Source organism: Lepisosteus platostomus, chromosome 25 (assembly GCF_059453375.1).
Source record: "Lepisosteus platostomus isolate fLepPlt1 chromosome 25, fLepPlt1.hap1, whole genome shotgun sequence".
In the NCBI taxonomy this organism is placed as follows: Eukaryota; Metazoa; Chordata; class Actinopteri; order Semionotiformes; family Lepisosteidae; genus Lepisosteus; species Lepisosteus platostomus.
Genome location: NC_142635.1, coordinates 13,749,881 through 13,777,126, shown reverse-complemented (window position 1 = coordinate 13,777,126; position 27,246 = coordinate 13,749,881). Strand labels below are relative to the sequence as shown.

Here is a 27,246-nt window from a genome sequence, read left to right as displayed (position 1 = left end):
TTCGCGTTTTGTTTTGAGCAAAATCTACAGCATTATCACAGTTTTGAGCGGCCACGATAGTGGCTTTTAAATAAGGCGAATAGATTTGTACAGTTTATTGTGAGAACACAAAAGGCGTTTATCATTTATGAAACACATCACCCCCCGTTTAAAGTCCAACCAATCGAAAGACACATGTACGAAGAAAACGCCTAATTATGACCATCACGTCAAAAGTGAACTTCGTGGGTAATGAAATTGGGCTTTAAGCATGCCGAACACCGGATTGTCACTTGAATGAAAATAGCATGCCTGCTGCTTAAATGGGTATTAAGACAGAAAGAGCAGGAATACGTCAGCAGAAGCAGCTGCTAACAATAATAGAATAATTATTATGTAAAAAGGTACAGCAGGTAGTCCTTAACTGGTCAGTAATGATGTGATCCCCTTACCCTTTACAAATTCGTTGTGAGGGAGATCCTTACAGTATATTTGCCTACAGTATATTAACTACTATTCTTGCGAAAAGGTTTTTAAATCGTTTTTTAATATCGTCAGCATCACAAAGAAAGCACAGCAGAGAACGTACTGTTTTTTTGCGCCAACTGGAAGATTTTGGTGTCTCTCAACCAATTTTGACAGTTTTTCAGAGCCTTTATCGAGAGCGTTCTGACGGCCGCTGTAGCTGTTTGGTTCGGCAACACCTCTACTCAGCTCCAAAAGTGCAGTGTGTTGTTAGCTCTGTGGAGAAGGTCATTGACTGTTCTCTGCCCTCCATGGATAATTTATTCAATTCCAGAGCAAAGAAACAGGCAGGAAAGATCACAGAAGACAACTTCCACCTAGGTTACGCCCTGTTCCATAAACGTCCTTTAGAAAGACACTACTGGTCCATTAAAACCAGAATCACCTGGTACTTGAACAACTTCTTTACTAGGGCTGTTATTTTGCTAATCCAGAATTTCTAGTTATGAGTGCACTGCCTTAATGAGGTCTGTTGTCTGGTTTGCGTGTGGTATGTGCAGAAAGCTTTTGCAGCACCAAGTGTACCAGATTAATGTCCTTCTTTGTGAAACAGACTGGGCAAACAAAGGAGAATCCAATTCTGAATTCGGAAACTGGCACGTGGTTTCATTGCTCGTGACCTTCAAAACAGTTGTTTTTTTTTATAAACGTTTTAGAGATGCCGAGGTGCGATGTGTTTCTGAGGCGGTTGCTATGGGGTCTCAAGGGACCCTCTGGTTTGAGGTACAGTACCAGTACCAGGCTAAGACTGAGACAACATATATTGCCAAATCTGCAACAGCAGCATGGCTCTCAGATATAACAAGAACGCCAGGTGCATAGTTCACTTTTGTCTTTTGAAGCAGACCACTGCAGTGTAAGTAGTAAGTAATAAAATAATTTGCCTTGGCTACCTACAGTAGCTTAAAGCTGGGAAAATCACTAGAAGAGATGTGCAAATTATTTTAACTTTTTAATTCATTTTTTATATTGGCTTTTGGTCAGTTTCTTGCTTTCCATCCATGCATCCTTGAGTGGGATGATTCAGTTCTTATGTAGCTGGTGCCCCATTTTCCTGGATCTCTGGTATAGTATAGTAACTTCAGTGTGTCCCCAGTTTTTTACGTTACTGTCAATTTCCATCCGTTCTGGAAAATGAACATATTGGTTGAAGACTCTCTGCAGGAGGCAATATGTCAAGCATGTAAGTATGTTTGTATAAACTGTATAGTTTTCAGGGGTCTTGGTATTGATCGTGAGGCACATCGCAGACTTGCTTCAGTGAGCCTTTTTCCCCCAAAATGTTTCAATTTACACTTCTCTTCCAAATTTACCAGCATGCTCACTGAGTGTATTTTGTCTGGCTTAATATCTCACTTTTAGAGACTTTTTATTTGTGGGCCTGAGGTTTCAGATAGTACACGAATGGGCAATTCTGATATTAACTGGACAGAAATGAGGAAAATTGCTCACAAGAATATAAGAAATAGGACAATTGAGAGAAGGCCAGTCGGCCCAGCTGGCTCATTTGATTCCTAGTAGTTACTTGATCTGATGATCTCATCCTGCTGTTTCTTAAACAAAGCCCAGGGGTCGGCTTCAGCAACACACCAGGAGTGCTTGTTTTTAGACCCCTCTGCACAGTACATTTTCAGGACTCTAGGTTGTAGGTTCAGGACATAGTTAAAAAGGTTTTCAGGTGCACGTGCAAAAGTTTAAATACAGGTGAAAGTTTTGCACTTTAATGGAAAACACTGCATGTAATGCAGCTTTTATAATATTTATAAAAAAAATATTTTTTAAATGGCTTTCCATATATAATTTCCATATATATTACCAAATATATTCTACCCCAACTCTCTTTTGTACAGCACTTTATATGAACCGAGTTTATCCAGCTCTCTTCATCTCCCCCCAAAACTGACCTACTGTAGATTCCCTTTTTGGACTCTCACCTGATGGCAAAGGTTTCATATCTAAGATTTATTCCTTGTTTTTTTCATGATGTTTTCCATACTTGTCCGTAGTTAAAATTTTGCGAGAACAAGTCCTGGACACGGTTGTTATATTATTCAAATGAGCCAGTGGCAGTCCTGTTCAGACACAGCCTCATGTCTGAGTCTGAGCTTGCTCAAAGGTTTCTCAGTTCGGATGTGTAACAGATGTGGATGGGCTCCTGCACCTCTCATGCATAACTTTTGGTCTTGTCCCAAACTGGTTAATTTCTGGTCCTCCATCTTTGACACTTTGTCTAATATTGCTCATCTTGAAATCAAACCCTCTCCTTTTTGTGGTGTTTTCGGTGTGCCACCTCATAACCTCACCCTATCAAAAATACAGTCTGTCTTGCAAGGCGCTTTATTCCCTTTAAATGGAAGCAAGCTGCCCCACCCTCATTTGTCCAATGAATCACAGATATGAACCAGTTTCTTCAGCTGGACAAAATTAGAGACTAATTGGATCCACCAATATGTTTTTTTTAAGCTTGACAATCATTTCTGAACTATTTAGAGACTTTTAGAACCTCCTTCTGCACCCTAGACCTTCTGTCACTAATTGGCTGCTCAGATGATCCCTGATAGGACTGGCCTTACATTTATTTTGCTTCCTAGAGGCTTTAGGGCAGAGTAATTAGTATTTTGCTGTGCTCCGTTTTGGGTATCTTGCTCCCGTTGAGTGTTACTCCTGTTTTTGTGTGAGAAGATTTGGGAGGTATGTGGGAAGGGGGCTGGAAATTCCATATTTTTCCTGTTTTCATGAGTTATACGTCTCCGGTTCTGTTACTTGAATATGCCGCTTATGCGTCGTGTATTTAAGTTGGTTTATAACCGGCAAAAAATACTTGTGGGGGGGATTACAAACCCGATTTCCCACCAGCTCGCGGACGGTGATGATGAAGATAAGCCGGAAGGTGGGACTGGAGGCGGAGTCTTCAGAGTTCGCGCTCGGGGGAGAGAAGTTCCAGATCCTGGGGGGATCCATCCACTACTTCCGCGTGCCGAGAGCCTATTGGAGGGATCGCATGAAGAAGATGAAGGCCTGTGGCCTGAACACTCTCACCACGTGAGTGTGGCCGTTGGGCCATTTCTTCCTCTGCCTTTGTATGACTTTGGCTCGGATTCGGTTTTGCTTTTTGTTTAAAATTTCGAAACGCCCCTTATTTTGACTTCAAAGAGCCAGTTGTGGGTTTTTTTCCACATCCCGGCTTGCAGCTCCAAACAACCACAGTCCCCTGACACACCCAACATCATGCAAAACCAGCCTTTTCACACATCACGGGGAGCACAGCCCCCTACTGCAGGATGAGCACTGATCACAGCAGAGGTGCGACCTCACCTACAGGGCCGTGTGCCTGCAAGCACCAGGAGGCCAGAGGTGGCGCTGTGTCACTGACAGCCCATTGTGTGCCGCTGTTTGGAGAAACCCAATGGCTGTTGGCTTGTGTCATGACAGGCTCAAACCTGCGGCCAGGTAGCTCAGCCTGTGCTCGAGTGAGCTCCTGTATGAGTTGAGCCGTTCAGGAGACCCTGTTTGTTCTAGTTTATTTTCATCTTGGGAATATATGAAGATATTGGGGGGAGCGGTGGCACTGTGGTTAAGGATCTGCGCCTGTGGCTGGAAGGTTGCTGGTCCAAATCCCACGGCCGGCAGAGGAATCCGTTGGGCCCCTGAGCAAGGCCCTTAACCCCAGCTGCTTCGGGGGCGCTGTACAATGGCTGACCCTGCGCTTTGACCCCAAGCTTCTCTCCCTGTCTGTGTGTCTCATGGAGAGCAAGCTGGGGTATGCGAAAAGACAAATTCCTAATGCAAGAAATTGTATATGGCTAATAAAGTGATCCTATATGGATAACATACTACAAAGTATTTAGCTTTGTACAATAAATTGCTACTGAAAAGTTTATTTTGTTTTAAAATGGGAGCATGCATTTTTCTTTTTGTTTTTACTCTGAGCCTTGCAAACAAGTTGCAAAATGCTAAATGGCTTCAGTCTGATTCTGATGTTTTGCAGGTATGTGTCTTGGAATCTACATGAACCAGAGAGAGGGCGCTTTGATTTCAAAGACCAGCTGGATTTAGAGTAAGCCTTCTCCTCTTTGTTTGGAATATCAAAGGAGGTCAAAGCTCCTGATGAGTTTTGTGCCTCCACTTTTTCATCCTGTCTTTCTAATCTTGCAAAATTATCTGTAGTTTAATTATGAATCCAGTGTTGTGCCCGCCACTCAAATAATTAGGAAAGTATATTCCCGTAATTTGCAAGATTTATAATCTAAAAAAAACCTAAAAAATCAGATGTAAAATATCTCAGAAATGCAATCTGGATTCCGCATTTGTTTGAGACATTTATGTTGAAACACACCTACTGTACAGTTATGTGACTCATGAATGTTTTCATCTTCTCCCAGATTTCATGTAGATTATGAAAATGTAGAGAAAACCCAAATGGTGGTATGTTTTTAGTGCAAAATAGTTTTAAAGGAAAGTGATGACACTGGTTGTTTTATGAAGCAGCATACAGTGGGCTCAATAATTATTTGCAACCTTGATAAAGATGAACAAAAAAAAAACATACAAAATAAACATCACAGATAATGATCTTTATTTTATGTCCCCCAAAATGGAAAAACTACAAGCTTTTATTCTAATGCAATTATTTCTAAACAAATATGTAATACAATTTTTCTCCTTTGGGTTTTTTCATTCCAAAATGAAATCTTCAATGAAATTCAGCTTACCTGAACACAATTCTGTCCAAAGGAATTATTTTTTGAACTTGTCGGAGCTGTTTCTGTAGCTTATAAAAATTAGGTTACACACATGAGCACATGTGCAAGGTAATGCACGTTACCTTTCGGTTGCTGATCTTCACAAATAAGGTAATGGATACAAAAAAAAATGAGAAGTTAAATAAACCACTATGCACTACTAAGGCAATGATCAAGAAGTTCCAAAGCACCAAAACTGTGGTTAACGGACCAGGAAGAGGACACAAGTACATCTTGGCCACTGAAGAACTGCGATACCTGGTTGCATCTTGGGGTCAAGTCTCCAAAATCAACAATTTGATGGTACATCCATGCCAACAGGCTATTTGGAAGGGTTGCCAGAAGAAAGCCCTGACAAACAACAAGAGAAATTGAAACAGCTGGACTTTGCCAGACACCACTGGGACCAGGTGCTGTGGTCAGATGAGTCACAGAATTGAACTCTTTGGCCTTTCACATTAATATAAGATCACCTAATTAGCCATTTACGATTTCTTGCATCAGGAAATCGTCTTTTTGCATACCCCAGCTTGGTCTCCATGAGACACACAGACAGGGAGAGAGAAGCTTGGGGTCAGAGTGTAGTGTGAGCCATTTACCGTATACGGCGTCTCTGGAGCAGCTGGGGTTAAGGGCCTTGCTCAGGTGCCCAGCGGAGTAGGTTTCCTCTGCCGGCTGCAGGATTTGAACCGACAGCTTTCCAGCAACAGGTGCAGATCCTGAGCCACAGAGCCACTGCACTGCCCCATTATCAGTACGTTTGGCTTCAGGAAAAGGGCACATGCAAAGAAAAGAACCTCATACCCACTGTGAAATATGGTGGTGGATCGTTGATGTTCTGGAGCTGTTTTGCTGCCACTGTCCCTGGGGCCCTAGATAAGATCAATGGCATCACGAACTCTTCTAAATATCAGGATACTCTGGCCAAAACCCTGGCTGCCACTGACAGAAAGCAGTGACTCACTCACATGTGGACCTTCCGGCACGACAATGACCCTAAACACACCTCAGAATCAACAAGGCAATGCTTGGCTGAAAACAAAATCTGCATTTATGATCCTCCAGATTAACCAATGGTCTAAATTGAAGAGGGCAGTCGCTCATCGTAGACCTAAGGACAACAAGGATCTGGAAAATTTCTGCACAAGAGGAGTGGTCGAAATTCCCTCCCAATGTGTTCTCCAACCTTATTAAACGTGATAGGAAAAGGCTTTGTGCTGTTATCCACGGCAGAGGAGTTTGCGTCAGGTACTAGAAGCAGGGGATCCAATCATTTTGAGAAACAAATAGTAATGAGAAATAATTGTATTAGAATAAAATCCACTAGTTTTCCCATTTTGTGGGGCAAAAGATATTGGTCATTACCCGTGCAGTTTATTGTTTAAAGCTTTTTTTGTTCATCTTTATCGAGGTTGCCAATAATTGTTGAGCCCACTGTATCGCACAGACAGCACTTAAGGGAAATGGTTTGTGATGTAACACAAGAAGTGGCAGCACATAATATGATTGAATGAATATTACTTTGTTCATGAGAAAACATGTCACAGTGCAAATAAGCAAAAACCAATGACACCAATGTAAAACCCAGCTGATCTGGGCGAGTTTACTTCTAAATTGTTTTTGGGATGGATTGTCGTTAGTTTCCAATCTGTGTTTAAAACAAAACACATTTAAACCTATAACGTCACAGGTGTTTTCACACCCATCCCTGCCCAGATGAGTCTGTGTGCTATTTAAACCACATGAGAGTTATCTGTTCAGAGAAAATGGTTCATTAAGACCGGTCTCCACTCAGGAGAGCAGCACATAGACTGCTCACACATCAACACCAAACCTACACCTTGACTCCTAATTAACAACTCTTGGAAAAACTCCCTGTTCCTTCAGTGTTTTGTTGCCTTTTCTGTCAGTAACATTCAGCTTGATTAGTGAAGTTGCTGTACTATCATTTGACAACATTTCATTTAAACATTTGGTATGAACCAGAGCTTTACTTTATTAAGTTAAAGATCTCTGCCATGCCAAATTATGTCACTCCTTAACATGGGAGGGTTGTTCGACTTTTCTGCTGTACTGGTGCAGCAGTGATAAAACACCCTCTTCTGGGTTGTCTGTGTAAGGCCCTGCACGGCGTGTGAGGCCAGGCTGCAGGGAATCGGATGTTTCTGTGTTTGCTTTTCATTTCGTGTCGACAATTGTAGCAGAGCTGCATTGGCTCTCTGTAAAAAAAAAAAAAAAAAAAACGCTTGATTTTAAGGTGGGGGTGAGGTCTGCTCCTCTTGTTCTACTTTCTCATCTCCTGTTCCTTAGGGCCTTCATTAATCTGGCAGCAGACGTGGGACTGTGGGTGATTCTGAGGCCCGGGCCCTACATTTGCTCAGAGTGGGATCTCGGCGGACTGCCAAGGTGAGTGTGCTGCCCACACGAACTACAGGAAGGCCTCCCCCTAAACAGCTCCAGCTTTATTTTGCCTGTCGAACCTTTGGACTCAGCTTACTGTTTTCTTCCCTGTGCTAATCAACTATGAAAACAGGACATGGGGCGGAGAACAAAATATGTGATTACCTGATACTTGCATGTGTATACTGTACAAAGGTCTCGTGTGTATGATAAAAGAATCTCTTTGGAGGAACACGATGATTTGTTATGCTAGTTTTCCGTCATAGCAAAAATGGCAGATTAATCTGAGCTTTGTTTGTTTTACTGAGTAACAACTGAGGTCTCTAAGAAGGCTTATTTTATTGTCCTAGCTGTCTTGTTTTGCAGTTGTTGTCCTGTGAATTAGACCTTACTGTTCTTCTCCTTCAGTTTGTACAACAGATTAAGGCTGCTCAAGAAAGGTACGGATAACTCCCTGAGCTTTTACAACTGGAGTAAATCACTGATTCTGGAGAATGTTTGTGGCTTAGCAGAAAGTTAGATTAGTCATTAAGTAGGTAATAGGTTTCTGCAAGGGTTAGGCAATATGACAATTTCTGTTCATTCCCTTATATAAACTAATCTGATATCTTGCAGCACCTCCAAACTTATTGCAATCCTTTCCACTCTTTTCTAAAGCAGAAGTTCATACGGAAAAAGTCTGAAAGACGAATCACCACTCTTATTCCTCAAGTCCTGTCTTGGCCTTTCCCTTCAACACTTGGAGTTGATTTTTGCCATCTAAAATCTTTAAAAAAGAGGGATAAGTGTGCATATTTCAATGCAGTTAGGCGTCTCCTGTGTTAGAAAAAATATGTAATCGTCAATTTTCTTGAAGAATCTGCAAGCACTGATCATGTGTGTTACACTCCGCACTCAGTCGATTAAAAGTCTTGGGACTTGTCCTTTGCACTCTGGGACACAGAGTTGTATGGCTAAAGTATACTATTGGTAATGGGTGTGGGGCTTTAACAGCTGTATGGGGCAATTTAGAATGTGCTACTACACTGGGTATTAGTGTAGTACAAATGGCACAATGAAATAATATTTTTAAAACCCTGCTATTGCATACGTGGCCTGAGGCTGGTATATCCACCCCCATCCATTTTCTAATCAGTTCATGGGCTTCAGGGTCACAGGAGAGCTGGAGCATCCCTTGGCAAGCAACAGGCGCAAGGTGGGATACACCCTGGAGGGGATACCAGTCCGTTGCAGGGAGGAAACTGGAGTACCTGGTGAAAACCCATGCAAATATGGGGGAAACTCCACACAGACAGCACGCCGGGAATCGAACCCAGGTCCCCAGAGCTGTGAGGCAGCAATGCTAATTACAGCGCCACTGTGCTGCCCAGACTCAAAGTGCATCATGGAAACTCCTCAGTTTAATTGAAAAGTCTACCGGTGGATAGTGCTGTCTTTATAAGAAGAGCTGTCCCCCCCCGTCGCTGTTGATGACTTCCTGAACCGCTCTGTGGTTGCCTTCCAGCTGGCTTCTCCGCGATAAAGACATGCGGCTCAGGACGACCTACAAGGGCTTCACCGAGGCTGTGGATGCCTACTTTGACAGACTCATTCCGATAGTGGCGCCCCTTCAGGTAATCCGCCCGAGAGCATGAGACAACGTCTGTATGTGCTGAGCCATTTGTGCCGATGCTTTTCCTGGCTCTGTTTATAATAATAATAAATGATAATAAACCTCATTTTATATAGCACCTTTAAAGGCAGCTTCTCAAAGCGCTTTACAGGATGACAGCAATTAATAAGAAGAATACACAAGATAAAACACAATTACAATATATAGAGGTAACCGTGGATGGTGGTACTAAGAAAAGCAGAGGGGTAAAGGCTTTTCTGAAGAAGAGGATTTTGAGTTTGGATTTCATGGAGTTTAGAGAAGTTGACTCTCTGATATCCTTGTGGAGAGAGTTCCAGAGCTCTGGGGCGCAGCAGGAGAAGGCCCTGTCACCCATACAATGTAGACGTGCTTGGGGGACAGTAAGGAGAGCAGAATTAGAAGAGCGAAGGTTGCGAGGTGGGGAGTAGGGCGATAATAGTTCAGACAGGTACTGAGGTGCCAAGCCATGCAGAGCCTTATAGGTGAGCATGAGGATTTTAAATTTTTTGAAGGATTTTATTTTGGAATTTGATGAACTGTGACCCGAAGCCAGTGCAAGGACTCCAGGATAGGAGTAATGTGAACACTTGCACTAGACCTGGTCAGGATTCTGGCTGCTGAATTTTGGACATACTGCAGTTTGTTAATTTTTATTTCAAGTTTATTTGTAATAAAAGTTCAAGTTTATTTGACTTCCTGCGTTTGTCTTCCTGCGCTTTTAAAACAAACCTCTTCTGCAAAGAAGGAATCAGTGATGTACTGTATATAGCACTGGGAGGGATTCTGACGCCTCAGTAATAGGAAACTGTGTGCACGTTGCAATGTGCTCTTATCTAAAGCTGTATAGGGCATCCTGGTGCAAGAGTATTTAAAAACGTGACCTTTTTCTGCTCAGGTGTCCTCTTCTATGTAGTCATGGTGCTTTTTAATTTCTACAGTTCAAGAAAGGGGGCCCAATCATCGCGTTCCAGGTGGAGAATGAATACGGGTCTTATGCTATGGATGAAGAATACATGCCCTACATGAAAAAGGTATCTGGAATTTTGCCTTGCCTGCCAACATATATGCTCAATGTGTTTGGTGTGAAACATAAATACTCAATGTGTTTTGCCTGTAAATCATACGTTCTGTATGGTTTGCGGTTCTGAGTTTTATTTTGTGCAGCGGAGACCACCAATGTTAGATGACAAAGGAAAAATGTACCGCAGAGCCTGACAGGTTGCTATAATAATAAGAGAAATACCTGTGAAGAAGCTTGGGCTTCACATGCACTGCAACAGGGAGCGGCACCCTCAGAAGCCACGCACGCACACACGCACACACGCATGCACACAGGTCCACTGGGGCTCTCCATGGAGACACAGCTCGCTTCAGAGGTGACATCGAGTCCCCAAGGACTTGCGATGTGTTAAGATAAACCGCAGCTATCATCCACCTAGTAATCTCTCTGGACCTGGCCCTTATCAGAGACGCAAATAGGTGGATGTGTGTTTTTACCTCACCAAAACACCATTAGCCCCTCTGCACATCTCAAATCAAACAATACAGTCTACTTCCACAAGTCCATTCAGCTAGATCTTTTCTTTTGTGCATCCTGTTAAATAGATCTTCAAGCACAGAAGTTGAGAAATCAAGGGAGGGTCTTTAGTTCTGACAATAACTTCTAAATTGTATTCAAGAAACTAAAAAGGAAACCAAAAAATAATCAGAATTCCGTTCAGGTACGTTTACACAGCAAAGTTTCAAATCATTCCCCGTATTGTATACTGCTCCGTACTTGATCACAGAGGTTCTGAAAATGAATGCTGAACAGAAAACATATTTTGATGTAGTTCACTTGTGTTCAGCATTCATTTTCAGAACCTCTGAGATCAAGTAATGAGCAGTATGCAGTATGGGGGATGATTTGAAACTTTTACTGTATAAACTTCCCTGAAACCAGCATGGTTATCATCTGATCACCAACCTTGCAAGTATCAAATCTCTGCTGTTTTCTCTCAGAGTCTGCTGTCCAGGGAGATAGATGAGCTGCTGATGACTTCAGACAACAAAGAGGGGTTTAATCAAGGAGGAGTGGAAGGAGGTATTGTGCCTTGTTTGTTTTCGGAAACGGACCCTGTGTGTCATCGCGGAGATGAAAGATCATTCCCATGTGACTGCTGTGATGTCATGTTGCTGTAAAAAAATAAAATCCTCGCCAACTGATCCCTCAGTCTTCAGAAAGACAAGAGGTTCTTTGTCACTCTTGTTCTGACATTGATTTCAGAGTGACGCCAGCAACAAACGCACAAACAAAAAAAAACAACTGCCCTTGGAGCGTCGGCTTATTTTAAATGACTTATTTAAACCAAAGATATAATAAAGTATTGTCAGATCATTTTAAATTTCCATTTAAACCAAAGAAATAATAAAGTACTCTGTACAAATCTATTGGTTTCTCAGAAAGGAGAAACCAATAGATTTGTTTTATAGACACATGCCACTGTATTTATGGTGGCATGTGTGTGTTGTCAAACAGGAAAGGCCTCCCTTGTGAGTTTCCTATTCCTGTATGTTTTGCACCAAACCTTAATAACGCTCTCCTTTCTCTGTGGTGTTGAAGCTTTGGCTACCATCAACCTTCAGAAACTGAAACCTGAACATCTAAATCTTCTAGAAGCTACACAGGCAAGTATAAAACACGATCTAATGGCAAAAAATGAAGTTCTTTTTCTTTTGTACCTGCGCATTTCATGATAAAGATGGCAAAAGGCATTTTGGTACCAGACTGTTAAACAAAAACCAGGTTATTCAGCACCCTACGAAGACAGAAATTCACAGGTTTAGGACAAAATTGCCAGCAGCCATGTCATCCTGCAATTCACAGCTGGCAGCCCACTGAAGCTCAACAGGAGTGAGCCTGGTCAGTACCTGGATGGGAGACCTCCTGGGAAGAACTTTTGGTTGCTGCTGGAAGAGGTGTTAGTGGGGCCAGCAGGGGCATGCCCACCCTGCGGTCTGCGTGGGTCCTAATGCCCCAGTATAGTGATGGGGAGACTGTACTGTAAAAAGGCGCCGTGCTTTGGATGAGATGTAAAACCAAGGTCCTGAATTTCTGTGGTCATTAAAAATCCCAGGACGTTTCTCGAAAATAGAAGGGGTGTTACCCTGGCGTCCTGACCAAATTTGCCCCTGGTCTTTACTGATCACGGCCTCCTTGTAATCCCCATCTCTGAACCGCTTCATCACTCTGTTCTCCTCCCCACTGAGAGCAGGTGTGTGGGGAGTGTACGCTTGTCAGGTAATGGGGACTCTCCTCCACCACCACCAGTGTGCAGCCCCACCTGGATGATGCAGTGCCATCATCCAGGTGGGGCTGCACACTGGTGGTGGTGGAGGAGAGTCCCCATTACCTGACAAGCGCTTTGAGTGGAGTGTCCAGAAAAGCACTATATAAGTGTAAGCAAATATTATAATAAACACACACGTGTGTCAGTAGAACCACAATACCTTGGATAAATTAAGCCTAGTTAAAAAATTAAGGTGGGTTACATTGAATTATAATTTTGAAGCAAGATGGAGCCCTGTTTATGAGAGGGGAATAGAATGTCATGTCTACATTTGCAATTTTGTCTTTATTTTAGGATAATTAAGATTTTTTAAAATATAATTTAAGATAAGAGAGGTACATGATGTTTAGATGCTTCTCTAGATTAACCAAATCCATGTCCTAATGTGGCCTTAGATGTTTAGGTTGTGGCCTTAGTTTAGGTGTTAGGTGTTCAGGTTTCGGTCCTGATTATTTATTACTTACAGATTCAATGACCCAAGAATAGAGATGTTACCCTCATTTCTTTTTGCTTGTATATTCTTACCTGCCAAAATGCCCCCTTCATTCAGATTGTGGTAGTTTCTTACATCTCCATCTGACCTGCAGGGGGCTGCTGGTGCAGAGTCACCCAGGTGGATCAGCCCTTCAGTGGTGGATGATGTTGGTCTCCTCCTATATGTAAAGTGTTCTGGGATGAAAAGTGCTTTGTAAATGCAATTAATTAGTAGATAGTATGCCATTATCACAAGAACATTGTTTGATGTTGTCATTGCTTATAATAATTATTCATTTGACTAAACTGGGACCTATAATTAACTATATAATTCATTACCATCTAATAGGAATTGGAAAATTAATGCAGCAATAATAAATACTAAGTTAATGAATTGAAGAGCCATAAGGATGCAACATCAGTAGAGTGGGGTGGTCCTCACTGACAAGGGATTGGCGAGTTTTTTGCTGCGGGTTGTGCCCTCACACCTTTGATCAGCTGTCAAGGCAGATGCAGGCGCAACCATCCCTTCAGGCTTGTGTTTGTTTCAGCCCCAGAAACCCAAGATGGTCATGGAATATTGGACTGGGTGGTTCGATTCCTGGGGAGATCTTCATCACGTTTTCCCCGCAGAGGGTAAGGCAGGCGTACACTTGATTCAATTACAGTGGTTCTGAAGATGATTTTGTAATGCGCTGTGATTGTAGGCCTGAAGGGCATGCCTGGAATCTGAGGTTGGTTTCGCAGTTTGCGAACACCTGTTGTTGGTTATACTAGTTTGGCCACTGCTGTGTTCATATAAAGTGACTGATAGGGGTAAGTTTGCTTTGCAAATGTGTCGCTTTGCATTTTTAGCGACCTGAACGAGTGAAAGCGAGAGATGTTTTATATCTGGAGGGGTTGTGGGGCAGAGCAAATTAAATGTAAGCGCCATGGGAAAACAACACACACCACTTTTGTTATTACAAAAACAAAAATGACTGGTCATGTTTTGTTAGTCTTCTGCCGTCGCTCCGAATGATAAATGTCACCTTTGAGCAGTGGCAGTGGATGGTAGGCAGAGACAATTCAAAGCTTTTAAAACTGGTCAATAACAGATTTGCAGGGACAGGCCGAATTTGTTCATTACTTTTGTTTCTTCCAGAATGCGCGAGGAAAACATGACGTTGCTCCATTGTTAATTGTTCCCTCTGCTGTTTTTTTTCTGTTTGCAGCTGTTTTCACACTCCTTGCATATTTACAACCTTCCTTTCTAGACTCTTTTCAACTTTTTCCCGCAGGCGGGAAAAAGAACAGCAGAGGTCCGTGGGATCTCAATATAAGGCTTTCTTTTGTATTTGAATGTCATCGCCAGATTTCTGCTGGTGGTTCTGTGTCAGTCGTTCTCACCCACTATAGAAAGTCATCTCTTGTGTGATGTTCTGTTTGGCCGAATTGTGCACTGATTCTGCAATGGCTTTCTTTGGCAGACATGGCTGCCACAGTGACAGAAATCCTCAAGAAGCACATGTCCATCAACCTCTACATGTTCCATGGCGGAACCAACTTTGGTTTCATGAGCGGAGCCCTGGAGTTCGGCACCTACAAGCCAGATGTTGTCAGCTATGGCAAGTAGTCCTCATTTTAGTACTCTTCCTTTTCTGCTTGTATTAATCATTAATAATAATAATAATTTCTAGACACTCCACTCAAAGCACTTTTACAGGTAATGGGGACTCGCCTCCAGCACCACCAATGTGCAGCATTCACATGGATGATGCGACGGCAGCCATAGTGCGCCAGAATGCTCACCACACACCAGCTTCGATATTAATCGTCATTAAGACAACCTCATTTAGTCCTAAGACCAAGAAAGCCAAGGGTTCCTGAAGAATTATGGCACTGTCGAAAAGGTCTGTCTGAATATCACTGCAAACTAAGAGGCTACAAAGGAGAGGTTGACTATCCTCCTGGAGAGCAGCAGTCCAGCAGGTTTCTTGATTAAGAATTCAATCCTTTAAAATAACAAAATGAGACCCCACCTGCAGTCACCTTGAGACAGATTTTTTCTTTTTCTGCCTTAAAGGAATATATTAATTGCTAACTTGATGAAAAACTCATATCTGTGACAAGTTTTAACAAACAGGTGACTGACGGTGGAATGTCAGAAGGTGCTGGTTTGCATTGTGTGTGGTTGACACCTATGTACCACAACATATTCCTGTTTGTGACCAGCAGATGGCTCTGTCAGTTCACCTCAGTGCAGGCCGAGAGCTATGTGGGAATTTCTGATTTTGAGTTACTGGAGAGTCTTGGGGTCTCCAGGCTTCCATTCCACTCAAGTTCTAGGATTTAAGTGGTTCTTTTATTTATTGATTGATGGCTTAATTAGCTGGACAAATGTGTAACACTAACCCACAGACTACTGTACATTTGGGAGGAAGTTCCTGCTTGGGCATCATCTGATGTAAAAGCCCTTTGAAAAAAGGGAAAATAACGATTTAGATGAAGTAATTGAAGAATCTCCCTCTTGTAATGTGACTGGCTGCAGCAGGCATACAGAGACTTAATAATAAGTGATGCCTTCTTCTTTTTTATTGCTTTGTTTAAAGGTAAGAGGGTATAAAAATGGTATTGCAAGGCTTGGTTTAGTAAATTAGTTTCTTGTATAGTGTTTGTCAGGGGAAAGTGATAGTCTGCACACCATTAAAGAAGGAATAATATTTTATCTGTGTACTGCATCTTCTTTTGAATACCCACACAATGAGAAAATTTAGCAGTTAAGACAGGGGTTGAATGTATTGAAAGTAATAAGTTCCCAGAAGCAGATACCAAGAAACAAAGATATTCCTTCAACCTTTCTTGATAAGGATGGTAGTTCTTTTTTTCCCCTGTGAACCCCACAGCTGACTGTCCGTCAGGGGTGTTTAACATGTGGCCCGTGGGTAGTAGTGGTCAGAGGTATCGGCCAGGAGACAATTCACACCTTGTCTGAACGTGAGTAGCCCACACACACATCAAAACTCCCTCGGTAACACAACTGTAGCCGTCCAGCACACACATGCTCTCTGTGGTTCTCTATTTCTACCCAATCTTGGTTTTCCCTGTTTGATGATGTCACAGAGACATCATCAAACTGTGATGTGATGATGTCACAGATGTAGTGTCTATGCATGAAAATGTTGGGGGCGTGTCTATGCATGAAAATGTTGGGGGAAAAAAAAATTGGCACCACAACAACACAACACAACACTTCTTCCAAATTCTGGAGCAACCTTAGTGACTGATCCACTAATTGTCTCATTGAAACTGGACCTAGTGTTAGTAGAGGTTTTGAACATGGCACTAAGGTCCTTCTAATGTATTGTCTTCATAGAAAAATAAAATTATGTGGTTCAAAAGTGAAGAAATTTCTATTTCTTCATAGAATTGCATAGAAATTTTGATGTGTACGGGTTACCAAAGAGGAATAGCGAGAGCTGTATAAGTTATATTTTTTATTTGCTTTCTAACACCCGAAGCACTAGCGATACATTTTGCTGACAGGTTGTTAAAAATAAAGTGGATGTTCAGAAATAAAACTCACTAATAAGTGACAGCTATCACAATTGAAGTGGCTATAAAGGAAGGCCCGGCCATTGTGGCAAAAATGGCTTTGTGAAGGCCCGGCCATTGTGGCAAAAATGGCTTTGTACAGCAGAAAAAGATTTTAAAATACATGATTCACAGTAGCAAAACATCTGATAAACTGAGCATTCGTATTTTTTCTTTTGCAAGGTATTGAAAGAGGTATCCCAGCAGAGATTTATGTAGTGTGCAGTATTCACAGCTGTGGTATAATAAATAATTAAGGTGCTGTAAACAATGCTAAGAAAAATTCTAGACCCAGAGAGTAATGCATATGTTTTGCTAAATCATTATGTAGTGAAGGCTATGGTGATTAAAAGAAACATAAAAAACAGACTACAAATATATGATGTTACTGTATGTAATTGTCGTGTCTGATATTTTGATCATTTATAGTATGTATGGCCTGGTTGAAGTATATTTAAATCTAATGTAGCAGATGAGTTTGCCATTCCTGGTCTAAACGGTCTAAAAATCATTATTGTATTGTTATGTGGTGATATTATAAGAGGTGCCTGTGCTGGAACGATGATAAAAGCTAATTCAGTATGAGATCAGGAGGCGTGCGTCCAGCCGAAAAAGTGATGTGTCATTTCTCACGAGACCGTCCTCTGAGGGTTTCAATCAATTCTGCAGCTATTTTCCCCCACTTTCACCTTGTTTTAATGACACTGATATTTAAGATGGATTGTGCTGTCAGGGGACCTTTTGACAGCTTCTGAAGTCCTTGTTTTGCGCATCTTCGGTTTAACTAATGTATAGATACAGTATATATTATCATTGAGGTTATGGCGGTGCACCAGTCTGAGGTTCCAGAAGGATGAGTCTGAAGGAGAAAGGCACCCTGTGGTAAAGATGAAACATATTCAATATAGCAGACAAATAGATACTTGTTTCCCCAGAGGCTTGGAGAGATCATAAGGCACCGTTGTCGTTTCTCACTGGAGAAGTACTTGTCTTTCAGATTATGATGCCCCTTTGTCTGAAGCAGGAGACTACACTGAGAAGTACCATCTGCTGAGGAATATATTCAGCCAGTACCACAGTAAGTCTTGTCATCAGAGGTTACAGCTCTCTGCCCGCTGTGCTAAACCCAGAAAAGAGACTTCCAAGAGCAGGACAAAACAGCCAAAAAGATTTTAATTTGCCTGTTATTTTCCACACTATGTACTGTGGAAATCTGACCCTGGCCTGGGGTCATTCCTCTGACCTGGCTTGAGTGCATTTTCAACAAACACCTGCTGTATGAGACCTTCAGGAAAAACTGTTGAGTGTTCAGGTGGGTAGCTGCGTCAGCATGCGTCGTCTGCAAAGGAACAAGTAGGATTGTGCCATGTGTGGAAGTTTATCTATTTCCTACCTAGTGGTCACTCATAAACACCCATTCATGGTAATAACATAGGGTGTCCAGAGCTGTACTTGGATTACCTGTATACAGTGAGAGGATACTCCTGGTGTGTACATTATTTGGTGTTCTCTGGAAATGGCCATTTCATTACAAGTTAAAACTCCTCTCAAATATTCATTGACCTGCACTGTGACTTCTTAACACACTACATACAATGTGAAAACATGTTGCATGCATTGGTACATGTCAGTATATAAAATAAAATCTATGAGAGACCGTTGGAGAGAAGTCATAATGTAGCCAAGCTCAGTTCAGTTGTTTCTAGTCATGCTCATTATTTTAAAGTCAATTTTAAAGATTTTTTTGGTGCGGAATAAGTGTATGACACGCTGGGGAGTATTTTAGATAGGTAGTATTCAACTTCTATTTAAATTCTTTTAATTTAATTCTGAAATGAGGCTCTTAGGAAACCAGATTTGGTTTATATTTAATGTCAGGAACGCAGTGCCTTCTGAGACGTAAAACAACTAAATATAATCCCTTGCAATGTCATTATTTCCTGCTTAAAGGTAAAACCGAATAGTTCGTTGCAAGGAGAAAGCCATGGGACTTTATTTCCTTGATTAGAAAACCATAACTGTCGTTGTTTTCCTGGGCGCACTGAGGGGGCAAAACAGTTCCCAAATTAGAGATTATGAACCACCGTGAACAAAATGAAAATATTGAAAGCAATTTTAAATATAAACCCAGCAAAAAAATGATTGTGCTCTAATTACTAATTTAATTACTCTATTTGCTGTTAGTAATGTTACAAATATACGAGTTAAAGAAAATAGAAAATGCTGACCGGGATAATTAATAATGAAAACAAACAACCCAAACTGTAAAAATATGCACAATGGGTGGTATAGTTAGAGGCACCTGAGTTCTTTGCTTTCTGGCACACTTTCCTGAATAAACAAATATATAACAATAACACCAACATGCTGTGTCAGCATGCATTGGCTGCAAAGGAACAAGTAAAGGTTTATTCCATGCTGAAAAGAGAAGAAAAGAAACACAATGTTTCGTCTGTGGAGCCTTCTTCGGGTGATGCCCCCTGAAGAAGGCTCCACAGCAGGAACGTTGTGTTTCTTTTCTTCTCTTTTCAGCAAGGAATAAACCTTTACTTGTTCCCGTATGAAACAACATACAGATTACCCTAATTACAAACAAGATGTCATCTTGACTACCCAGAAAAACCCAGCCTGCTAACTGCTCAGAAATCTTATATTGCTCTACAGGCCAACAAGAGAGTTAAATTGTTGCTGTCTTAAGTAAAACGGAATACAACCTAGAGCTAATTCTTCCATCACAAATGCGTGAAAGCTCTCAAGTGAATGGGATCCTTTTCTAAGAATGCATCGCTGATGAAGAGAGAATGTTTTTAGCCTGGGGATTGCTTACAAAGGAAAAAAAAGTTTCCTCAAACAACAGAAGGGCAAGCTCTCTTAGACAAGGTTCAAATAGCTAGCCTCAGTCTGGTCTTTTAAGGTTAAAAGGTCCTCTCACCTGGCGTGGTTCTTCTCCTCTTTCCCCCTCTCTTCCTTCTGTCTTATTCCTCCTTTCTCTTCTGTTTTGTTTGCTTCTGCCCGTCTGTCTTTTTACCTCGTTTTTCTGGACTGCTGGTCACTCTTAATGGTTGACTAGAGTAATTTTCCAGAAGGTCCCCTTTGATCTTGCCTCTCAGATAACCTAAAGCTGCTATCCATGTTTTGTAGATACATGCACCTCAATAGCCACTTCAATAGCTGTAACAATAACCTTCTAAGTGTTTCGAGAGGATGATCTGATATTTCTAAGCCACCTCAAACTATACCTTAAACAACATAGTCTGTATTTGTTTTGCCAAAGCATGCCTGTTGTTTGAAAACAGTCTATTTCCCAGCTGGGCCCAGCTTTTACAATAAGCAGACTGTACTGATTTCTGAGTGCTTTGGACTGAACCTGGTGTCATGGACTCATTGGGTTTTCTGTTGTAATTCTGACACATTGTTTCCTTTAGCTGAGAAGCTTCCTTTGGTGCCTGCGCTGTCCAGGAAAGCTGTCTACGAAACGTCAATAATGTATCACTACATATCTATGTGGGAGGCCCTGCAGTTTACGGAAGAGGTAAAAAGAGAAGCTGTGCGGTCCTTTTTTCTCCATTAAGCACAATGGTGTAAATTTGTGCAACTTTTGTATGGATATATGTGTAAAATAATACAGTATGCACTGCTGCTTCAAATCTCTGGGGTCCTGGCTTTGATTCTGGGATGAGGGAGCCTTCTGTCAGTAGCTGTATCACCCTGCAATTCACAGCTGGCAAACCACTGAAGCTCAGCAGGTGTGAGCCTGGTCAGTACCTGGATGGGAGACCTCCTGGGAAGGCTATGGTTGCTTTGCTCACCCTTCGATCTCTGTGGGTTCTAATGCCCCAGTATAGTGATGCTGGTACTATACTGTAGAATAGGCACCATCTTTTTGGATGAGACGTAAAACCAAGGTCCTGACTCATTAAAAGATCCTGGTCATGAAAAATCCCAGGGCCTTTTTTCAAAAAGAGTAGGGGTGTTAATCCTGGTGTCTTGACTGAATTTCCCCTTGGCCTTTACCAGGCCTCCTAATAATCCCCATCTGTGAGATGGGTTTATCACTCCTCACTGAGTTCCCCTCCTCACTGAGTGTGGTGGAGGTACTGGCTCACTCTGGCTGCCGTCACGTCATGCAGGTGGTGGCTGCACATTGGTGGCACTACGATGGACTGTCAGTCTAACCAAGGTGTATTCCTGTCTTGCGGCCTGTTTCTCCAGCCCTTGCTATGATGAAGTGGCTGTGGGCAGTGGAAGGGTGCTGTAGCTCAGCTGCGGTGTTGTGCAATTTGGTTTGTAGGGCACACCCTGACATTCCACTAAGCTTCTGTGATGGAGAGATGCTTAGACAAGAAGTAAGCAGTCTGACAGGGAGGCAGAATTTTAATTCCGTCCTCTGGCGCCCTGTCATGTGTCCCACTCCAGATTTCAACTGCCCAGCAATTTGTGCCAAAAGCAAGGCAAAACAAGATTAAGACCTTTTTCGGTTAAGTGCCGCTGCATTTCTGAGCCTGGTCATAAACTGACAGGAAATCGCATAAAATCCTTTAATGTCTACTTGTCTCACATAAAAGGGGCCTACAGTAACAAGTGGTAGCTGTGAGTCCAGTGTGAGTCCAATGTGATGTGTAGGATTGAATACTGGATTTAGTGCAGTGGAAAAGTTATGCATGAGTATCAGTTACGTGTGCCTTGTGTAAAGGTTTAATGTTTTTTCAAATTAAACACTTGTTTTTGAATTACAATAGTTGAGTGAAAGAGGACAGGTAACTGATTTTTTAAATTATTTTGGGAAACAATGGCACTGTAGATGGTTCCAGGTATGATTCAAGGCTGTGAATTTTTGTCATGTTCATTTCTACACTTTTGTGCTTTTATGTCACGTCATGCTGTGCTGTTTCTGACATTTACTTGTCAGGCTGAAAGAGGTTTGCCAGCTTTCTAGCTCGAGCTGCAGTGTTACCATTAAGGACTGGATTTTAGAGAGTTATTGCTGGCAGCCTTTTTGAAAGCCAGCGCAATTATTAAGAATATCCACAGGGATTTTGTTGTCGAAATCCAGCTACTTCATTTCTTTCATAATTTGAGCAGGATTTTGCCTTTCCAAAAAAGAAACAAAGCAGCAGCAGGAATTCACTAGATGAACTGCTTTATATTTATATAGTATCCCATCTATTCCTGAATGTGTGATATGCAGTTTGCCATATCTACACAAATTAATACTACACTTTGTCCACCAGAGCTTTAATCGCATTCTCTGGTTTTGCAAATCCATTCGGACAGGACAATGATCTTGCACTTAGTATGTAGAAAAGAAGTGAAATGAAACTTGGATGTCTGCTGTCTGCTGTCACAACAGCATCTGCCATCTGCTGTCTACATCTGCTGTCGCATCTGGATGTTTGCCTGCAGCTGAAAAGGCAATTCTCCGTTTGGAAAAGTGGATGAGAGTCAGCTTTTTTGGTCATTTTGCAGGCTCACCCTTAAGAAAGATTTTCGTGGTCATCTTTACTCTGGCTTTATATCAGGGTTTTACCCTAGTGTGCCTCCATGAGTTCAATATGCCTTCATGGATCATGGGAATGTCACAATGTACTGTAGCAGGCAAACATTCGTGGTACATATGGTGGTATCCCCATGGACCAGTGAAGTGAGGCAGCCCATCGAAAACCACCTCCGATCCACAGGAAGTGGGATGAGTGAAACCCAAACCCAGGTAAAGGTGCGCGTGCTTTGGTACCAGTTTGCACTACATCTGTGTGTGGCTGGACAGGGCTTGTCAGAGTCAGCACCTGCTGCATCTCCCAGATCCTTGTTACAGTCCAAGGACGGTAATATCGGTAATTCCATAATTCCGGTAATGCCAGTAATTCACTGTTGAAGAAGATATAAAGAGCACAAGAAAGGAAACACGTGAGAGAAGGCCATTAAGCCATTAAGGTTTTTTGAGCTCATTGATCTGGAGGTTCTCTTGTAGCGATCTGTTCGAGCAAGCCAGGGTGATCACCTCAGCCACATGACTTGTCACATGGCAGCTGGTCCATTGTCCCACAACCCCTCCATCCATTTTCTACCCTATACTTCCCACTCAGGGTTCTGGCATTCAGGGGGCTCAAAGCGGGTTACGCCCTGGACGCGACACCAGGGCAGACACACAGTCACGCCAAGGGCTTCTTTTCCCAGGAGCCAAGGAACTTACCAGTATGTCTTCAGGCTGTGGGAGGAAACCGGAGCACCCGGTGGAAAGCCAGGCGAACACGGGGAGAACATGCACACTCCACACAGACAGCACCCCAGAACTGAAACCAGGGCCCCGGCAGGCCCAGGCGATAGTGCTAGCCACTGCACCGACCCACCGCCCGCCCTGCAGCTGCTGGGTTCTCAGTGTTAAAAGAGCTTCCTTTTGGTTTCCCCTTGTATTCTTGTTTGTTGCAATGCGTTTCCACTGCTGATGCAGATCTCTGCTCTCTTCCCAAGCCCTTCAAGTCAGAGATGCCGGTGAACATGGAAAACCTGCCGGTGAACAATGGCAACGGGCAGTCCTACGGATACACTCTGTATGAGACCACCATCACCAGCGGTGGGACCCTGCACTCCAACAACAGCGTCCGCGACAGAGCCCTGGTGAGCGCTCAGCTAGGACTCCACCTGTGCATCATTCCTATATGTTTTTTAAGTAAATGCTCATTTCCTGAGGGCATGCTTACTTTCATAGGTGCCTGTCCCCACAGCTCCTTAAATTCACTTGGAATTCCACTCACTTTTCAGAGTGTCTCCCACTTAAAGCTCAGGGGTGTCAAGCTAAACACCTGCGTCTCATTGCTGCTCTCAGGAACCATATTGGCTCCAGGCCACAGCGTTTGGTCAGGGTTTGAGCCAAGATGGAGGCTTCCCAGGGAAAGCTCTCAGCAGCTCCATGCAGTTATTAATTAAAAGCAAAAAAGACAGCACTTCAGAGGCTGTGGTAGATGGATTCAAGATTATTGGGAAACAGGTGGACTGTTGTAAAATTATTCGTTTCTTGGCAAAACAAGTGGAGGATGACAGGTTTTTAAGAGGTGCCAAAGGACTGTTTTTTGAAACTGGTTTTGAATCCTCTTTGGTTCCAGTTTGTTCTGACTGCATCTGTAATGAATAAATTGAAACTGATTCACAAGATATGGCAGCCGATTCTAAACATAGACAGAATCCACAAGGTTTCCAGGTCTCTTTAAATCATCAGTGCCCGCTGCCCTTTGAAAAGTCTTGATCTGGTCCCGTTAAGCTCTGAGAAGCTCAATTAGGTCATTAAGAGCAGAGGTGGAATGTAAACCAGTAGTAACTGTGACCCTTCAGGACTATAGTTGTGCACCCCTGGTGTAGAGTACTAACTCATTGGGAATAAAGAATGGTAGTATTTTCTTTTTACCCAACTGAGGGGCTTCTTGTGTTTGTTTTTTTTAGGTGTTTGTAGATCAGCACTTCATTGGAATTCTGAAATCCAAGACTCTGGAACTGGCCGTGCCCGAGGGAAAGGTACAGGGTGTTTTATTGAGACAACCTACAGGCGGATGTCAGAGATAAAGAAAGAGTGGCGTTCAGCTACTAGACAGCTGTGTGGCTGGCTGTATCATTCAGGGAATGCAGCCAACCCTGTGCATCCATTTTCCCCACTTGTAAAACAGAAGCAAACCCTGATGTAGCGTGGTGGTTTGCAAACTTACACACCTGCCAGGTTACCTGCAACTCCAGGCCAATGCCTCTGTTACTCGGCCCCCAGCCTTCTGTCCAGAGAGGCTGCTTTTGGAGAACAGAAAATGCAAACTGTTCATGCAAATCGATCAAGATGCGGTCTGACAGTTAGGAGCCTTTTTTTACTGTTGCAGGGAGACCGAAAGCTGAGTCTGCTTGTGGAGAACTGTGGGAGAGTGAATTATGGGAAGCATTTAGATGACCAGCGGAAAGGTAAGGTACAAAATGACCACTGTAGCCCACATCTACCATTCTACTATCCACTGTTTCTGTTGGAAAGAAAGCAGGAGGCCTCTGCCATGGAAAAGGACACAGTCAGACATCAAAATGAGTTCTCATTTGGTGAATTCAGGGAGGAAATTTTCATTTTGACCACGTTTTGGACTTGAAAAGTTCTCCTTCGGTCCAAAGAAAGGCGTTTGGTGAGGTGCTAATGCTCCAGCTGTTTAAGATCTGTTTTCAGAGTTTATGGCTTTCCTTTGTCCGCCATGTCGATTAAGAAAGTGCAAAAAAATGTTATACAATTCTGCCACCATTCTGATACCAATGCTGTGGCATTAATATTAATTATACAGATGGCCTTATCCAGGGCACGATAGGGTATATAAAACTCTCAATCCAGTATGAACAAAAACTGTGCATATACCATATAGCAGTAATTTAAACAGCTCATAGGTATTTCTGTCTTATTTGCAGTAAATAAGGGAAATTCCAGCAAACAGAATTATAAACAGCAGTTCTACATAGCTACCAAGTGGAAGCAAATGACTGTGAGATGGCATTTTCTCTAGTGGACAGTAAACATCTATCTGACTACCAAACAGTGTTCTAGTAAGGAGTATAGGAAAGCTTTAGAGAGAACAAAAACAAATATACATATACGTAGCCTGCAGACTAACCATGTACCTGATGAGTTTGAACTCTTTTCTGGTATTAGTGTTATCTGAAAACACATTTTTACTTCTGATCTGTCCGTCTTTGCACTCAGTCACCTTTGCTTTGTGTAATAATAAGCATGAATTGCTTCCTTCTTTTTCTTAATTTTGCTTTTCTTTATTTTAGGTCTGGTTGGTGACATTCTGTTGAACAATATCCCTCTAAAAAAGTTTGTTATATACAGCCTGGACATGAAGCCCAGCTTTATAGATCGGTATGCTTTGTTTTGTCTTTTTATCTCCTGATCTGTTATGCTGCCACTGTGTTGTGGAAAGTGTTGAGGGAAAACAGGAAGGCACAAGTCACACACGGAAGGATAATCGAAATAAAAAGCAGTTCACGAGCACAGATCCGTGGTAATTTCATTCTGCTGGAACAAAACACCGTGAAGAACTTGAATTCACACTGCGGCCCGGGCCACTGCTCTTCTAATGAGATTCTTTTTATATAAATTATAACAGTCAAGAAGTGCAGTATAATTATATAGTATATCACTTAATTTCTGTTGTTTGGAACTGCCCAAATGACACAGTGCAGCATTAATAATGCATGTCATTGTAGTATTACTCCTGCTTGTATTGTGCAACTACCATCATTGCTTCTTTAACTAAAGACTATTTCATGTTCTTCGTGATCGGTATCTTCTGATGTACTAGAAAGCTTTTCGGAATATAGCTGTGCTGGCATGTGGCTTGGTGAAAATGCGTGCCCGAGTTCTTTCAGTTCAGAAAGGAAATGTTCTCGCACCACGTTAGCGACAACGCGAGCCAATTCTCTCCATTCTTCCAGTCTCAGTGGAAAAAACTGGAAGCTTGTTCCGGAAAAGCCGACGTTTCCGGGATTCTTCCAAGGGAGGCTGTTTGTGGACGGTTACCCGCGGGACACGTTTGTCAAGTTGCCGGTGAGTAATGTGTCTCTTCATGAAGTAGGTTGACGGAGAGACGTCAGCTTTGTAGCTCATGAGTACAAGCTTCCAGGTGTATGAACTCTCTCCCCAAGGATATCGGAGAGTCACCTTCTCTAAACTCCTTCAAATCCAGACTCAAAACCCTCTTCTTCAGAAAAGCCTTTACTTAACTGGTTCTATTCTTCACCCCTCTGCTTTTCCTAGTATCACCATCCACAGTCTCCTCTATATATTGTAATTGTGTTTTATCTTGTGTATTCTTCTTTTTATTGTTGTTGTCATCCTGTAAAGCTCTTTGAGAAGCCACCTTTAAAGGCGCTATATAAAATAAAGTTTATTATTATTATTATCATCTTCCAGGGTTTAGCGATGCACATGGAAGAGATACAGCATTTTCTCCTTTTGTGTTATACTGTTTGATCAGATCAAAAGTGACATAATGGTTAAGGCTTCGGCTAGTGCCACACAGCTTCTTGAGTCAAATTCTGGGTTGAAGCCCCTTCTGTGTAGTGTTCGCATGTCCTTCCCGTGTCCATGTGGGGTTTCATCTGACTTGGGTTCCGGTTTTCGATCAGCTTCTAAAGACACTCTGGCTAGGTCAGCTGGTATTAGAGATAATTGGAACAGGTAAAAAGAAAGGAGACGCAACGTTTTGGCAGTGGAGGCTTCTTCAGGTGTGAGAAAGGTAGACGGCAAAGATTAAATAGCACAGGAGGACAAAAGCTGGAAAAGTGGAGGGAGAGGGGAGAGGCAGAGAGGCCACTCAGGAAGTGCAAAGTGGAGAGGGGTGGAGAAAGGTGTGAAGTCAAACCCTGCATGAGAATAGAGAAGATTACACGAAAATAAGTCGGCCATTGAGAGAAGGGGGACGGTGTGAACCTAGTTCCAGGATGAGTTTCATTTCTGTTGTCTTTCTGCCGTGGGAGTTGAGAAACCCTTCTTGGAGAACAGAGACAGAGAGATCAGTGTGATCATGGCCGTCTGAGGTGAAATGAGTAACTATGGACTTGGAGGAATCTTTAATCT

At 42.4% G+C, this 27,246-nt stretch overlaps 1 protein-coding gene across 2 annotated transcripts in view; it reads left to right on the top strand.

The window, feature by feature from the left end:
• LOC148641166 (beta-galactosidase-1-like protein 2) overlaps positions 1-27,246 on the top strand; it is a 31,698-nt gene that overhangs the window by 443 nt on the left and 4,009 nt on the right. Inside the window, exons 1-17 of one of the 2 annotated variants that reach the window (XM_088620213.1) lie at positions 1,557-1,687; positions 3,361-3,546; positions 4,493-4,561; positions 7,557-7,652; positions 9,151-9,259; positions 10,218-10,310; positions 11,281-11,362; positions 11,882-11,946; positions 13,634-13,718; positions 14,552-14,689; positions 17,653-17,733; positions 20,081-20,187; positions 23,124-23,270; positions 24,090-24,161; positions 24,512-24,590; positions 25,440-25,527; positions 26,103-26,214. In XM_088620213.1, the coding sequence (XP_088476339.1) occupies positions 1,677-1,687; positions 3,361-3,546; positions 4,493-4,561; positions 7,557-7,652; positions 9,151-9,259; positions 10,218-10,310; positions 11,281-11,362; positions 11,882-11,946; positions 13,634-13,718; positions 14,552-14,689; positions 17,653-17,733; positions 20,081-20,187; positions 23,124-23,270; positions 24,090-24,161; positions 24,512-24,590; positions 25,440-25,527; positions 26,103-26,214 (1,620 nt within the window). In that variant the 5' untranslated portion in view covers positions 1,557-1,676. Of the gene's footprint in view, positions 1-1,556; positions 1,688-3,360; positions 3,547-4,492; positions 4,562-7,556; positions 7,653-9,150; positions 9,260-10,217; positions 10,311-11,280; positions 11,363-11,881; positions 11,947-13,633; positions 13,719-14,551; positions 14,690-17,652; positions 17,734-20,080; positions 20,188-23,123; positions 23,271-24,089; positions 24,162-24,511; positions 24,591-25,439; positions 25,528-26,102; positions 26,215-27,246 lie in introns of those variants that run through there. The other variant, XM_088620212.1, reaches the window with a different exon arrangement.